The sequence below is a fragment of the Pagrus major genome, chromosome 14 (assembly GCF_040436345.1).
Source record: "Pagrus major chromosome 14, Pma_NU_1.0".
Lineage (NCBI taxonomy): Eukaryota > Metazoa > Chordata > Actinopteri > Spariformes > Sparidae > Pagrus > Pagrus major.
This window is the reverse complement of record NC_133228.1, coordinates 6,628,285-6,645,613: the sequence shown is the minus strand read 5'-3', so window position 1 is coordinate 6,645,613 and position 17,329 is coordinate 6,628,285. Positions and strand designations below refer to the sequence as shown.

The window sequence follows — 17,329 nt, the reverse complement described above, 5'->3', positions numbered from 1 at the left end:
AATCCAAGTTCAATAAAGTTTCACTAAAACTGCAAACTCGTACAAAACGCGGGACTCCAGCAACCCGTGCTGGGCCTCAGTCCACAAGTTATGTAACCAGGCTCTGAAGGGTCAGAGAGAGTAACAAGATGCCTCCCCTGACAACACACACTGAAGATTACAAAGGAGGACGTCAGGAGGTTAAAGGCAACGGTATATTTCAAACAAATTGCTTGTTGGCTGGTCGAACAGCTTTGGAAAACCCTTCCCATCGCAGCTTTCAGATGTCTAACAGTTTCTGTAAGTTTCCATAACCCACAATCCGACATTTTAAACAAATTTCAAGAAAATCTGTGAAAGACAAATGCAAATCAATGACTTTCTGTTCAATACTGTTATGTAAACAAAAAACATGACGGAAACAGACATTTGTGTTTATTTCATGTATTCGTTTGAATATTTTTATAGTCTCTTCATCACTCCACACAGATTTGGTATATTTGCCTGCTGCCATGTTTTGTGGCTCAGTAGAGCTGAAGCTTCAGTGGACGTTTAAGTCACATGCTTCTAGACAAGAGTGAGTACTTTGCAAAGTCTGTTCCCATTGCACTTTTTTTTTTTTTAAATCGATATCATTGCCAAGACTTCCATCTCAGTACAAAAGCCCCCCTTTAAATCACATCTTTAAATGTGAGCACATATAAACATGCTTGCCTTCAGGCCTGTTCAGACAAAATGTCGTACAAACTCATTTCTTTCAATCCTCAACTATGAAGGCCATGGGGTAATTTGGCTTGTGTGTTGCGGTGTGGACAGGCTGACTCATACGTTATCTTTGAATTTATTATTAACTTATAGTTAAAGAAAGATCATCTGGTCCCACAGTGCTCCTGATTTGCAAGTCACTTGATTTGCATTTATAAATGCGATTAGTAAAGTACTAATTTGTATGTAAGCAGGCAGCTGGACAAAAAACAAGTGTCCACCTGTACTGAGAGAGAGACAGCTGACATCAGCAACAGTCCACGAGTAAAGTTAAACTCCCTGTGCTGTCTGGAACATGTAACAGCATGTCTTTTAACTAAAAAGACAGGTGAAAGACAGCATTACTGGAAGGAGATTTGAGGCGGATACAAAGGCTTAATGACAACCTTCAAAGCTGGAGGGCAAACAGAAGTCTGAAAGAACTTGTTTTTCATGAGCAAATGGTCTTCACACAACAAAGAACCTACCTGAAGGCAAAGGGGAAACTTCCGAACAAACATTTATGAGAGAAAAGCTGGCTTAGGGAGCAGGTCAAGGGCAGGGATGTCTTTATAGTAGACTCCTTCCATCAATTAAAATTTCCAGAGACACCGCACACATCCATGAAAAACATACGCAGAGCACCTCTCCAGCACTGTTTTAAACTAGCTGAAAAGACCTCAGGGCACAGTTTCCTTTTTCAATAAGCTCAGGTCAAAGACATCTTCCTCTGCCGTCCCATTAGCGGAGCAATGAGGCAGAAAATTAAATGCTTTCCACAAACAACAACTCCCCTCTCACCTCCTGCAATTAGCAGCTTCGAAACAGACGGGCAATTCTTCCATGAACAAAAAGAAGTGCCAGCAGCCGCGCTGAGGCCAACAGAAACTCTGGTATACACTTGACGCCCTGTTCAAGATTCTTTAACAGCAACAGGTACTGACAACAAAGCAGCATGCTCATTTATTCTACATTTTGACTGAAATATTCATCACAGTGAGACCCTGTGATTTGTGGCAATTCATGCCTGCAACTGTTAAACATCATTTCTGCCAACTCCTCCTGCTCTTTAAATTAACCTTTTTCCATTTCCACTCCTCTAATTCACTGAAACTGTCTGTAACTTTATCTCACTGATGTTCCAGCCTGCCAACGCAAGCACTTTCCCTGCAAATCGTTTGTCTCCCTCAACCAAAATGCATTACAGGCAGCAGAATGCTGTAAAAAGCTTTTTTACAAGTCTGTATTTTATTGAGATCCTCCCTTCTTGTTATGCCAAATTTACAAACCAGTCTTACAGATTCATAAAAGCTTTTGGCCTGCGCTGTTTGCGCCTTTGTGCTGCTAAAAAGCCAAGAATAAATATCCCATTTCAAATAACATATGACACAACGGCAAGGCTTTGAATTTATGTATTTTTTCCAGTAGACACTTCGTGCCAGATCTCTGAGCTCTGGCACGCTTCACACACAAGTGGATTGTGGGTGAATAAGACTAAAACAGGTGGACAGAAGAGCCCATTCATCACTCTGAGTGGTTGAAGAGAGCTACAGAGGACTAAACTATAACTTGACTCATAGCCTAATGTTAATGGAGCGAAATGGGTTGACAGTCATTGTTCAGTGAGATCCTCAGCATTATTTGGGATTTAGAGACCATTCTTAAAAATCTTAAGGTTAGTGCCTCATCCCGGAAACAGCCAAGTGTTTCTAGGGAAGTGTTCTCAAGCAAAACACTGAATCACACTGCAGCTTTGTCTAGATAAGACTCCTCAAGAATCAACCAAATGTCAAAACTATAAATACTCTGATCCCACAGAATTCCTCCATCACAAAGACTGAAGTGGAGTGGTTGCCAAAATGGCAATTAGGAACACAACTACTTATTACTTTTGTCTGCAAAGTTAAGTGATTCATACTGATCAAACACCAGATTCTGTATGACCATAAAAAGGTCAGTTATAGATTGCACGGAGCAGAGCCTCATGGGAAGTCATCCCGATTTTGTTTTTCCTTATTTAGACGGATATTCTCTTACTACTGCAGAGTTATAGCACCCAGTTTTCTAACTGAGATAATCTCTGAAGTTCAACATTTCGGGAAATAAGTTTGTTTGGACAGGAGTGTCTGCTGGTTGCCTGGCAACAGCAAGAACTAGTCTATCACTTACCCCCAGTAAGATCACATCTCACTGTTTTTACACTTTGGGTTTTTGTACACATTTAACAAATTTGTGAGCTACAGTAACACACATTCAGCTCTATTGCCTACAGCAAGCACCAGTCAATATGTGCAAGAGTCCCTCCCTAACTGCCAGGAAACACGCGACAATGCCGAAGCAAACAGAACTCCACTAGCTGTTTCATGGGTAAGAAAACAAAGTCAAACTGATGCATTCTACACTAGAAAAGGATATCGTTCCAAAACCAGTAGAACCAGGTGGTGTACATCCAGAACTTGGTGGCCAGGTAGATTCCCAGAGGGAGAGCGCTGTGCATGGAGTGGTCGAAGAAAGCCCTGTGTGGAGAGGAGAGGGGGAGGGTCGAAGTTATTAGCCATGTTCTTTAAACAGTCATCTGTTAAGTCGTTTTTTTTTTCTTCCATAAAATTTACCGTTGTCTCATTTTTGCACTGATCTCCATGTCAAACAGTGTGCACATTGCTAAGACATCTGCTTCACACTAACCCCTGTCATACATAACACAGCCTGGCAATAACACTGTCACTGATACTAGTAAAGGGTGATTCAATTTGTCACCACTTGGGTCTTATTTTTCAAGTTTTGGTCAAATTACAATTTTCATCATTCCCAATACAGCTACTGCTCAGCTCATAATTTATGTGTTCAATACATACAAAGCATTCTTCCTGCAGATGTGGAACCTGTTCACTGTAGCACATATGGACAAATGCAAAAAAACGTGAGTGTTTGATGTGAGACCTGCAGCAGCAAAAATAAACCTAACCATAACCTGACGACACACTGTAGCAGCACTCACAGTCACAATTATGTTTTTTCACCAGCAAAGTATTCCATGAATGTCAGCAAATATGAAGCTAACACACTGGGTAATGTGTGTTATTGTAGTCACAGAGCTGACAGTAGTGAAGGCCACAACAAACTATCCCAGCAGGTCCAGATGGCAGTCGTAATGGAGTTTAAGCAGGGGGTGCAACGTGTGTGTGTGTGCGTACTTGTAACTGCCACTGCATGGTGTGGAATGCTGCAAATTATATGCGTTTGCATGCAAGAATATGTGCATGTGCAATTTATGTGTTGGTGCCACAAGGACTGTGTGTTTACAATTTATTGATTGTGTATTTCATTGTCATCTAAATCTGATTTACAAGCTTAATGAAGCACAAATACAGACTGAACTTTATCATCTCACAACAGGAAAATGTTAAGCTCCCAAAGTTGACTAAAAACACATCATAGTTGATAATACTGTATCTCTAACTGAAGCAATACATAGCAAATAAACACCAGTAAAGAAGACTGCTAGTCAACAGCATATGCAGTGTGTATGCATGTTATCTGTGTTGAGACGTACTTGGAGAGGAACTGCACAGCGACCCACATGCCAGCGTACATGAGGCCCTTAATCAGCCAGGAGTCAATATCCAGGTCAGCAATGAAACCAACCAGCCAGATGACCACGAAGGGTGTTCCCAGCATCACCTTCTGCCTGAACTCCTGTGGCAGGAACAGGGGAAGGAGACAGATGGATACAAATGGCAAATCAGGGGAGATAGAGGGAAAAATGAGAAAGTAGGACATTTAGGAGGAGGTAGAACACAGGAAAGAGAAGTGGTGAAAAGAAGGAGGTGGGGGTCGGGGGGTGGGGGTAGAGTTAAGTGTCTCAACTGTAACTAGAGTGAAATTAAATTTGTAGTTTGTCCTTTTTATAGCATCTTGTATTTTTACACATCTGGCTGTCTAAACTAGGGAGACATCAAGAGCAAAGGTAGATTGAATTCCACAAATCTACAGCCTGTGAAGCTCTACTCGCTACAACACTAGAACTAACACTAGGGATCTGGACTAAAGCTAAGACCTGAACATGATTCAAATAATAGTCTACAATCTATTGGTCAGATGTATAAACACAGGGACACATAACCTCTAGGCAGAGAAGGGCATTCATTTATGTAGTCTATTTCTAACTGTCCAGTTCTAAATTTTACCTTAATTAGCTAATAATGTCCCAGCAGACAAGAGGAGAGACAACAACACATTAAAGTTAAAACATAGTTTTAAATGGCAACAGCACTAACAATTTCATGCATGCCTGGCTTTAACATTCTGTGATAGAAACACACTAAAGAATTTACACATTTCCTAGCAGGGTGGGAAATGACCAACCAGATGTTTTCCGTGGCTAAAACATCAGTGTTTATCATCAGGACACATGTGAATTAGTTTGTAATATTAACCATAACCCTTCTTTTAAGAGCCGTCTCCTTCCTGTCTGACTTGTAAAAGTAGCAAACAGCTGACAAACTGACAGCTGTATACTGAAAGGTAACCAGTACCACAGACATGCTGTGACACCTGCAGCAGTGCAAAAGTTCCGTGTGGTGTGGCTGGTCTGAGCATGTCTGTGTGAACTGAGACAAAGATAGATGGGGAGCCACGCAGGTATGTGTGTCATCACAGCAAATATCAGATTGTTATCTGTGATCTTATTAAAATGATTCATATTTGCCTGTTTTCCTGATGAGTTTTCCACTCTCTGACTGCCTGCTGTTCTCTTTTGACGTATTTGAGCATGTGTTTACGTGTGTGTGATCATACCTTGTCCATCTTCAGTCTCTTCAGGTAGGACGGGCTGTCGTAGCCTTTGGCCTGTCGTGCTTCTTGTAAGTGATTGATCATCCAAACGTTCTTCCTTTGCTTGGCAAGATCTAGCGGTGTTTCGCCCTAAAAAAACAAACATACACATCAACCATCACAGAAAACTCTGATCCATTTCCACCATTCTAAATGAAAGTGTCATTCATTTACATGAGTTTGACTATTATCACACAAATAATATGGAAATATGAGCACATGAAGACATGAGGGCATTACCTTGATGTTCTGTGCATCGACGTTAGCATTGGCGTCCAGCAGCAGGCTGATGACAGTGGTGTTGCCAGCGAGCACGGCCCAGTGCAGCGCTGTGTTCTTGTGATATTTGTCGCCCAGGTTGACGGAAACGTTGAAGGTCAGTAGCAGCCGGGTGGGATCCACACTGTCATACAGAGGAATAATATCAAGTCATTGTGATATCAGGGTTGATCCCACCATTATAAGGCTTAAGGTACAGCACCAAAGCAGTTTTGGGCACCACCTAAGCAGAATGAAAATGTAAAATCAATGTGGCGAGCATCAAAACCAATTAAATGACTTTACCCAGACCTAAAGATTGTAGTTAGTCCTCTGAAGAGTTCTTTAGCAAGTTTTATCATTAAGCTTCTTGAGTATTGTTTATTTCTTATATGCTTTTCCAACTTTTTGTAGACATACTTGGTAATAATATTGGTCCCAAATCATGTGAAATTGCATTTTTTTTTTATTTAAAAATGTAAAATGGTCTCATGGGGGAGGACATCCAAGTCCCCCCATAGAATACATGCACCCAAGTCTAAAGATTTTCAGTTTACTGTCTTATATGACCAAAGAAAAGCATCATATTTTCATATTGGAGAAGCTGGAACCAGACATTTTTGGGCATTTTTGCTTGAAACAGAAACACATTTTAACTGCTAGAAAGTCATTCATTTCATTAGAAAACTCTCCACTAAAATGATTGTGTGTTTTAAGTAATCTTCTCATTCTTTTTATCATTACCCTTTTCATCATTGAGCAACACCTCTAGTTTCTGTGGCTGATGATATAATACCCCTCATGGACCAATATGTTAAATTACTACATTATAAATAGAAATGATATATCAGCAAAACTGCTTATCAGGGGATATTCTAATGAAGCTGAGCAGCTTTACTGGGACTTGTTTCCCTGTGTTGGCAGTCTGTCTGATGAATGACCACTCATGTGTACATGAGGATGTTGTATGTGCGGCTCCAGTCAGCAGAAACTTGTTCCAGCCTGTACTTATGGTTTAGTGCACTTCTGCACATTAAGTAATTGTCAGTATTTCAGACTTTGTCCAGGCAACTTTCTTGATGTGAGGTTAAAATGTATTCAGTGTTCATCATAAAGCTGTAGTTGTACGAGCATACTGTGTTCCCTCACGCAAATGATAAATATACACACCTGTGTGTCCTATAAGCCGCCCACATCAGAGGAGTCATGCCGTTCTGATCCATCATGTCCACATCCTGATGGAGAGGAAAGATACAATAAACAAAGTGAAGGAGCTGAAGGAGAAGTCAGAGGTGGAGAAGAGAAGCAGCAGGGCTCCCCCTGATGGAGGCCGCTGGTACAAAATGCTTTTATATAACACAGACTTGTCCCCCAGTGGCTGACAAAAAACAAACAACACTAGCACAACAGAAAAAAGAGATGATAAAACAATGGAGGTTGTTTGGTTCCTATTTTAACAATTACCACTGTCTTTTAAAATATCCCAGTAGACAATAACAACCATATGAAAGAACTCCTGTCAGAGGGACACATTTGCCGATCGTTTATGCACTGTAGGATGAAGGTTTCCCTCGGCCAAATAAGCTGCAGTGTTGGAATTTCCTACCTGTCCTTTGGCGATAAGGTAGGCCACGATGGAGGTGTGGCCAAACTGGGCGGCCAGATGAACGCAGCTGCATCCCTCACCGTCAATCAGAGAGGGGTCTGCGCCGTATTTCATGAGCTGCACCACCATGGATAGATGGCCTTGTCTGGGAGAAGATAAACACCAATTTAAAAGAGATACAGACAGTTCCTTATTTTGACATCTAGTTCCTCACTACACAGCTTCAAAAACGGACTAATATATCTTAAATTGAAGAGTATGATTATGCTCCGTTTCTTTTGCATTTTAATGATCATGTTATGTTGCAGAAACAGTTTGCACTAACAGGAACACGTAGCTACAGTCTTTTAGAAGTTCAGGGTGAAGAGAGCCAAAACCCTTCTCACTTTAACACCCACTAAAAACGCTGAGTGGGTGACAAGGCTAAACTCAACAGTCTAAAGATCAGCATCTCATTTACTTCCACTGCTATTAAATGGCTATATTTCCACATGAAATGATGAAGCCTCATATGCTAGTTAAATATTTAGAGACTGACTCCCTGTCTGCTCTTATCACTTGATGTTTGTCTCTGTGGTGCAGCAGGTGATTTGTTGCATGCTTTTATTGCATACAGTATATTGAGATTTTAAGATATATTTGCATTACTAACCCTGTCTGCAATGTAAACGTCCCCGACAGGACAGATAAGATTGGAAGTCATAAAACTGATTGATTGAGTTTTATTTCATTACCTAAGTTAGATCTGTGCAGTATCACTTTCACCACACAGAAATGTGACAGTTACTTCTTGTGTGTAAACCTGAGCAGACAGCACTGAGCTCAAGCATGTGTCGAAATAGCTGAGGTCATACAGACAGAGAGGCAGGGGGGGCTTTTAAAGGTCATTGGATGGTTGGAGGTTGGATGGGGGGAAGCGGAGGGTGACACAAGACTCCAGAGTGTCTGTGTACCAGCAATGGTGTGGATACTCGTTGTCAAACCTATCAATAATTCAGGACAAGCGTGTGTAACGCTCCCCCCTGTCTGTTTGGGAGAGGTGGGGGGTGGATATCATGTGAGCTGTCCCTTCTTAGCAGTTACAACATGACTGAATCATTACAAAGAGGAAGAAGGAAATAACCTTCAAACAATAAAGTTGAGACGGAGGATCTCGTCGTAAACCATCAGTGTTGACGAGAAGTGAATACAACCATAAAAAGGAGAAGATGACGGTGAATGGGAATTACTTCATAAGTGTCCGTTTGTAGGAGTGATTTAGAACAAGGCGGTGAGGAAGCTGGCCTGTTCTCCTCAGGCAAGGACGCCCTGGATTTTGGCACAACTGATTTAGCCATGATTGATAAATGAATCTCTAAAAAGTGCAATAAAAAATAATTCTTACATTTACCAGCAATCAGAAGACAGAAGTTAACATGGAAGATAACACAGCATAGTAATTTGAAGAAAGAAAAAGAAACATTTTCCCTTTAAGGCATTCATGGAACAAAAGTCCACTGAATTGCAGATATGTTATCTGTGGTCATTGTGTGTTACCTGGTGGCCCAGTGCAGAGGTGTGGAGTTGAGGTCTCCTCCCAGCTGGTCCACTATGGCTCCCTTTGATATGTAGTACCTGCACACACAAAGAAAATCATCAGGTGACACTTTATACAGCATACCCCCATCAATCTGACCTTTTCCTTGCTAATCTAATCTAGATGCAGGCTGTATAACCGGTATAAATGACAATGGATATTTTGTTGGCTGATGTTTGGATAAAAGAAGGAAGTAGTAGAAGTGCATTAGTCATGCCAACAGTTGGCGCCCACAGAAACTGCACACAGCATGTAGTGCCAAGAACTTTTGGAAACATTTTCCACAAATCTGTAATCATTCTGAGCTCTAAGACAGTGTAGTAAGCATTTTTTACTATTTTTCACACTTTATAGACTAAACCATTGATCAAGTATTTGAGGAATTGACAGCTGAATTAATAACAACAATCATCTTAGTATTGTTAAGTTTCTTTTGGCCAGTTTGTCTCAGCATTGTCTACCATCTAACTATCCTATCTCTCAGTTTTCATATAGCCATATAATGGAGGCTATTTGATGTTCTTTTCCTGTTCTAAAGAAAACAATAAAAACTACTGATCAAAAAACTAAATCACACACTATATATGGACGTCTATCCCCCACAACAAAGTGAAATATTTTCATAGTTAATTGATAATACTGTAACTTAGAGTTGGGCCAACAGCCATTGACAATTAAGCCTTCTATTACCATAACATTGTGACCTCCAGAGAGCGCAAAAACGGACTTTATCCCATCAGACGTGAGCTGACAGTTGTGAAAATTAAAAAATGTCTTGCTGCTGGCCTATGCACTACATCTCCATGTCCAGTTTATTATCTTATTATTAAACCAGCCTAGCTATGTGAGGTTTCTCTGCTGGGTGAGACAGCCAGAGGTTGCTATCAGAGTGACAGTGGGATCATTAGCGATTTCAGAGGTGATATGTAAAAGCAACTCTAGCCTTATGGCAACTCTGAGAGAACGCACTACTAGTTTTGACATTTTTTCATTCACATTATTCCGGTTGTGGTTTTACTTCAGTTATTAATACCAGGGGTACATCCCAAGACAGTTATTTGATATTTCCTCGCTCCTTAATTGAACAGGAAGCTGTTCTTGTCTGCCAACTTGCAGGCAGTCCAACATCTCTTATTTCTGCTCTGAAGAGTGAGGAGGATTCTCTGAGGATCCAACGGCGAGGATATACAAGAGCAGCTATCACGGAAGACTTTTAGCTGAACCCCATGATGTATAAATACTCAACCCCTACATCTGGCAAATCTGAATGAAATGGTGCGTGTTCCTGACGCTTCAGAGGACAGGACATCTCATCACGCTTAAAATACATTTCCTTGTTTTCCCTCGCCATATGGTTTCCTTGCATCTCGCCATTCATCCTCAGTAGGAGGGACAAAGACAATAGGAAAAGAGGCCTTCAATTTGAAAGCACAGGTTAAATTTGAAGTTCTATGCTATGTTGCTGTCTTGACATAAAAGGCAGGAGTACAGGACTGCATTTGACTGAGGAGCTATATGCAGTCTCTTGACTCCAGCAACTCTACCAACTTAAAGCAGCAATTAAGAGAAAAGTACAAGAGGTGCTGGAGAGGGTCAGACACTGCCAGCAGTATTTACACAGGAGGGGAACATTTATGTTGTCTTCCATACCTTAATGTATTTGCAACAACGGCAGGTTAATTGCTGAATTGGTGTTAACCTTTTTGACACCGAGTGCTGGGTTATTTAAGTGTGTGGCTAGAGTCGGGGAAACTCTTTTCTTCTCATGGGGGTAGAGAGTTTGGTGGGTTAATAGATAGCAACAAGGTAGAGCAGAAAAGCTGCGCAAGCAAACAAAGATGCAAAAAGTGGAGAAAAGCCGTGAGCGGACTTATTTTTGTCTATGTATTATATCTGTTATCCTTTATTTTTGGTAGGCTACCTGAGCACAGTTCTTTCTCCAGTGACCTGCTGTTTCATATTTCGAAGTCACACCTGGAGACTGACTAGTACAACCACATATTTCCAGCCAGTCCTTGGTTCAGTCTCAGCTTCTGCTACTGCCACCACCACCCTTATACAAAACACGACTGGACTCACTTGACCAAGTCTATCCTGTTGTTGATGGCGGCCCAGTGGAGGAGTGTTACGTTTTCTTTGTCTGGCTGCCGAACATCGAAGCCCGCCTCCACCAACTCCCTGCAGCGCTCGAAGATGCCATACCTAAGACAGAGAGGAGAGGGATTAAAGTCTCCTCACACACAAATACACTGGCAAACACAGATAAACACAAGGTTAAATACATAGACAAACTGACAAAATACACAAACACACACACACAATAACTGACAACTTCAAAAAACAGATAAACAGATACGCAGACCCAAACAAGACACCCACACTGTGGCAGAACTTGGCGCTGGCTGTCTTTAAGCGGATATTTTGAACCTCAAATCAAAACATCATAAATCTGTTGCTGTCAAAAGTAAAAACATCCCAGACAAAGCTTCTGTTGTCTTATCACAAAGACATTTCCACATTTCTCCCCTCACCCCCCACATTCTCTCAAACTTTTCTGAGCTTGTGAATTATATCTGTGGCATGTGCTGAGTCAGAAAACCATAGCTGTAAATATGGTGGAGTTAATTCCGGATTTGAAATTTGTGGTATCTTGAGCCCACAAATACATAAGTGAGTGAGTAAACATGCTGCCCTCCAGTAATGACACAGACTCCTACTGGACTAGTTAGTAAGTAGTAAACAATGTTGAATAGTGCTGTCACTTTTTCAAAAAGTCAAGTTCAAATGCACTTTGTTTGACTTAATTTGAATGTAACCTATTTACAACATCATGCGTAAAGCTGAGAGTGTACAGTGACTGTTGTGAGCATGTGAGGTCAGCGATTTCCTCCATCTGTGGTCGGAAACAGAGAGTTGTACCTCTCTGCACTATTGGGGCCTTTCCGTACACATGTGCTGTCTCAGCTCGACTCCGTTTGACTCGGCACGTAAGCCCAGCACGGCTTTCATTTCCATTACAACAGGGCTACCTGCTTGAAGGTGTGTCTTAACCACGCCGCAAAGCATTCGCTGCTTCATTGTCTATTTTACTCCAAATGGGACCATAATTAACAAAATACTCATTATGTATTACTTGGAAAAGGTGGTTGAGACCATAAACTCGTTCGGAAACTGTTCACTGAGGTAATAAATCAAGAGAGAAGTAGACTCATTTTCTCATCAGCTAACACACAGTCAGACTTCTTTTTGTAGCCAGAGGAGTTGCTCCCTGGTGGTCAATATAGAGAATGCAAGATTGAGGCACTTTTGCATTGGCTTTATTTTTCAGACCCAGAAGCTCCGTCCATATTTTATACAGTCAATAAAACTTTATTATTTATTTTTGTCGGTAATTTTGCCATCTACAGTGTAGAACCCAAAATATTTCCACACACTGCTCTCAGATGCCTTGGTGTCGTGATCATCTGTTGTGATTATCAGTAAGTGTCATTTTTAATTCATTAGCTTAGCTTAATGATCAATAGAGGTCAATAGAACATGAAGTAGTTCAGCTGGATGGCAAGGCTAACTACTTTCCTTGTTTTTTGAATTCATCTTTACAGTTAGAAAACGTAATTTTTCACACATTTGAGAAAAACCTCTACTTTTAAAGAAAAAGTGACAGCCTTAATTCCAACCTTTCTGAGACTACACCCTGTAAATGACATTACTGGCAAAACAAAAACAAACTCATTATTTCTCGAGGTCGCGCCACAAGCTGACCACATGAGACAACAACGTATTGTCCACTCACTGTGTGGCTTTGACGATATCCCAGGTGCTGTAGTCATCCACATGGTTTTTACGGCTAACATTCTCACTGTAGCCATGGTTGTAATGACTCTGGGGTTTGATTTCCTGAAAAGAAAGAGGGAGAACAAGAGACAGAGACACAGAGATAAAGATGAGTTAAGGATATGAAAGATCGTGCTGCTTTATTAGATCATCGCCATCATATCATAACATACCAAAATGCACTGGCCGGTGGGTGGGGTAGTGGGGTATATTACTTAAGTGAAACACACACAGGTGTTTTCAGTGAAACTGACTGATTAGACCTCTAGTCAGGTTGAGGTTGGGTGGAGCTATAACATGAAATCACCAAAGACTAATAACAATGGTAATGGTGTAAACTGTCCCACTGACAGGTGCAGCAAAACTAACGGGACAGGGAGGAAGCACTGTCTATACACACCCACAAATTCCTGAGAAGAGGTTAATTCAGGTAACATAAGGTAACATCAAGTAGAGTAGACCTTTGACTCGTCAAACACAGGTCTAATAACATTATTTATTCTTGAATTGCACTGCAATGATTTTTGGAATTGAGCCATCTTTTTTGTTATTGGTTCCAGCTGTGCTTTTTCTGCTGTGACAAGTCAGAATGTCTAAAGAGGAACATGATGCTTGTTAGGCAATCAAGATTTCAGTTTGCAAGAATATTCACAGAACAACATAACATGCATGATCTTCCAAAGGGGGGCAAGACTTAACAACAAGAGAAAATGCCCTGGTGATGGTAGAATCCGTGTCTTGCTCTAAGACAGACACTTAGCATTCATTTCAATAACTGATCCCAGCGTTAAAAGAGGAAATAAAGGCAGCAGGACAGACCCAGTCTTGTTGAGTCTTCCTGTTGCTGCTGAGATCTAATCTGTCACACAGATATGGCGACTGTGCTACTCACATTCAATTAGCCTCCATAGAAACGCCAAGGAAACCACAATTACCCTCCATCACCCGGAAATAAGGGTTGTGTCTGGTAAACACAGAGCACCTAGCATTGGCTTCAGCCAGAGAATGAGAGCTATAGCTAATGTTAAACCGAGTTGAATCACCTCTAATTTACCATCACAGAATAACTGAATTTAGGATTTATTTACTAAAACCATCCAAAAATTAGGTAGTATCTTTGTTATCAAATTCAGAGTCAAAACTGTGATGTCTGAACTCACATTTACCATCAAAACCTGTGGTATTTTAACAACATCACCACATGAAAAAAAAGCTCAATATTGTGTTCACTATCGAGCAGACATTCAAACCTCTGTGGCTGAGCTGCCGCAAATAACACTGAAGAATAATGAGGAATAATGAGGCAGCCTCTGGGGGGGCAGAGGACACGGCAGGCTTGTGTGGAGCTGCTGGGTAGCTTGAGGCGAGAGGACCACAGAGACATAGAGCTGCACCATCTTGCCTCTGACTTTAGCTTGGGCTTCCCTACAGAGCCAGAAGGATGTGCTGAGGCAGCATTTCTGCCAGCATGGTGAATGGTGGTGGAGAAACAAGATGGAGAGGGTGCATGAGAAAAACTAATACAGACAGATTTTTGTTTTACACTTGACTCCCTAGGAAACATTTTTTTTTATGATTGTTGATTTTGTGATTGCCTATTTAATTTAAACTACAGGCCTGCACCAAGCTTGATCACAAACTATGTAGTAGAGTCTACTAAGTAAACTAATAGATCTCTTTTTACAGCACAGGTGTGGATAATATCCATGACAGCTGAATTCTGTTTGACTGCTTCAGATTCAGGCTCCTGGTATTGTGCATGCTGGCTCATGGTCAAACTGTCATTTTTTGTCACCCATGGAAAAATGATATTCAAATTTGATTACATTGTGTTATATTTATTGATAACATCTGCACAACTGGTTGGTTATGCTAATTACACAAAATGCTGGTGAGTCAAGTCTGACACCTTGATCATTTATGTAAAGCAAATAATAAATTGTTGGTCTTTTATGAGGAGCAGATAGACTCAGCACAATCCAAACATTGTGAATGTACAGATCTTTGCATGCAGATCATGTTTACCAGACAACAACAGCCAAAACATTCTTCTTCAGTTTTTGCTGACTCACAGAACGCATGTAATTAAGCTACAGCTGAGTAAATTTGCCAGCAGCAGTTGTCATTATAACCGGTGAAAACAACCAACAGTAGCAGACTTGTAGGTGCCCTGTGGAGTGTTCTTGTAAACAAACAAAGGTTATGTTTACATTCAGTGTCGCTCACCACAATACATTCGTCTCCTCAGGGTGTAAACAAATGGGATGAATGCATTCCCCTGTTCATAAAACTTTTGGAAAACTGATTTTTCTTGAAAGTTTGAAACCTGCATGGAGTAACATCCATGTTTACTAACAAACATTCTACTTCTTTCCTGCCTTTGTTGGTACAGTGCTGTACTTCTTTGTGCATGATCGCCATCTGTAGATCAGTGGAATTTGCATGAGACATGCAAAACGGGTCTAGCTCAAAGTACACTGGTAAACTCTGATTACCCTTATTAATACATATCATATAGGTCAGATAACTTAGAACAAATACTTAAAAAAATGCATTAAAAAAAATGTTTTACTTTGGTAAAACTTGGTACTTGGTAGAAATATGTCCACTAGTAGAGATTTGGCAATATTGTTTCTATTAGGAGCTATCAGGGCCGGATTCCCATGTAATGCCGTATTTCTTGTGTGATCTCATGAATTCATCCAGCTGCCTCGCAAGGTAACACGTTTTGGGAGTCAGGACTCACACATTGTGAGAGCAACAGTTGGTGGCAGCAGTGCACCTCTAATATGTGTGACTTTTTTGTGTTGTACTTAATATTTCCTGCCTGACTTATATGGTGTCTAAATATCCAGTTTGTTTTTTTTTGTTTGTTGTTACAAGAAATTACGTGAAATTACAGAAGAAAAAAGACACCACTGAAATGTGGTTTCCTTATGGGTTTAAGTACAGAAAGCCACTTGAGAAGCATAAAATTTTAAGCACACCTGGATAGACATACAGCGATGTCATGTGATAATTTCAGACCTCATAAACCATCTGTAAATGACAACTACTACACACTACATGTGTGCCAACGTGTCGCATTAAATACAAGTTATTCACAGCAGAATAAGCTTTAGGTCCAGGATCCTAAACCTTACAAGTCAGTGATTTTAAAGGAAAAAAATATTTATGTGGCTGTGATACTTCCATGATAATACAAATAAAAAAAAACAGAAGCTAAGGCCAGCAGAAGAGGGATTTTATTTTAAGGACTAAATCAGACTGAGGAGGATGAAGGAGGGAGGATGTGACAGAGGAGATATGAAGGTGACCATCTCATATTCTTCCCCCTGTATTTTTAAAGTGTTAAAGCTGCCAGGAGGCTTTTGTGCTTTTCTCTGCCAAGTTTTGGTCATTTATAAATCCATACGATCTGTTTCAACTACCCCATGTGCTATTCAGACAAGTTTAGCTGCCAGAGAAACGAGGGGAGCCAGGTGAGAGTCGTTTTTTATGAAATTGTGACTGTGCTTCCTACAACAGGCTAACGAACAGAAGCCCAGGATAAATGTGGAACTCAGACTCTTCCCTCGTCTGGATATTCAATTGAGAGAAAGTGCTCGCAATTCATCGCCAGGGTAACTGCTTTCCTGTCGGTCGAGGGACAGGGGGAAGAGGGCCTGGCGCTAAACCCTCAGACACAAGCTGTTAAATCACTTTCTCCATCTCAACCTATCGTGGAGATAACCTTTGACCCCTTACCAGTCACAACACCCTCACTCCCTGTCCTCATCCCCTCATGTCATCTAAAAAGCTGATGGTGGCATTTCTAACTGTAGTGATAATTGCATTCTGCATTTTTTTGCCTCCTAATGACATACTTGCTTACTGGTCATGCACACAACAACTAGGCAGGCAGAAGCAATGATATTGTCAATTAGGCATATTATCCATTTCACACTAATCATTGATTTTAGGTTGGGAATCTCATCTGCTCAGAGAGGCAGCAGGCTTGGCTTTTGTCAATGGAGCTGGTCAGTGGGACATATGGTAACCTCTCCTTGGGGTGGTGGAGGTCACGTGCCTTGAGCTAAAAATGTCAGACAGCACCATTTATGAAAATGCAGGTATACTGGTTTACAGCTATAGCTGCAAATATCAGTCAGTTAATTGCTTTTCAATCGAAAGAAAATTAGTTGCCAACTATTTTGATAATTGATTAATCTTTTCAATCATTCGAAATGTACATAATGTCAAGCACTTACTGGTTCCAGCTTCATAAATATACTAAGACTGCAGCAACAGTACAATAAAAGTTGAAAAATTCTCAGTTTGAGATCAACATTTAGATTTCAATTGGGAAAAAAATCCAGCAAAAATAATAATCAGAATTACCCTTTCACTGAATCTGCAATGACTACTTTGCTGAGACTATATTTAACTGTTGTGGAAAATTGTATCCATCTTGCTGGCTGCAGCCATAGCTCACAATCCAATTTGATCTGAAATGAGAG

General features: G+C 40.7%; 1 protein-coding gene across 1 annotated transcript in view; it reads right to left on the bottom strand.

Annotated features, from left to right (window-relative positions):
* The window catches only part of zdhhc17 (zDHHC palmitoyltransferase 17), a 30,747-nt gene that overhangs the window by 9,331 nt on the left and 4,087 nt on the right, over positions 1-17,329 (bottom strand). Inside the window, exons 2-10 of the mRNA XM_073480961.1 lie at positions 12,790-12,893; positions 11,076-11,198; positions 8,957-9,034; positions 7,421-7,565; positions 6,985-7,049; positions 5,797-5,959; positions 5,521-5,646; positions 4,277-4,419; positions 3,139-3,239 (exon numbers count right to left, since the gene is read on the bottom strand). Of these exons, the coding sequence (XP_073337062.1) occupies positions 3,139-3,239; positions 4,277-4,419; positions 5,521-5,646; positions 5,797-5,959; positions 6,985-7,049; positions 7,421-7,565; positions 8,957-9,034; positions 11,076-11,198; positions 12,790-12,893 (1,048 nt within the window). The remainder of the gene's footprint in view (positions 1-3,138; positions 3,240-4,276; positions 4,420-5,520; positions 5,647-5,796; positions 5,960-6,984; positions 7,050-7,420; positions 7,566-8,956; positions 9,035-11,075; positions 11,199-12,789; positions 12,894-17,329) is intronic.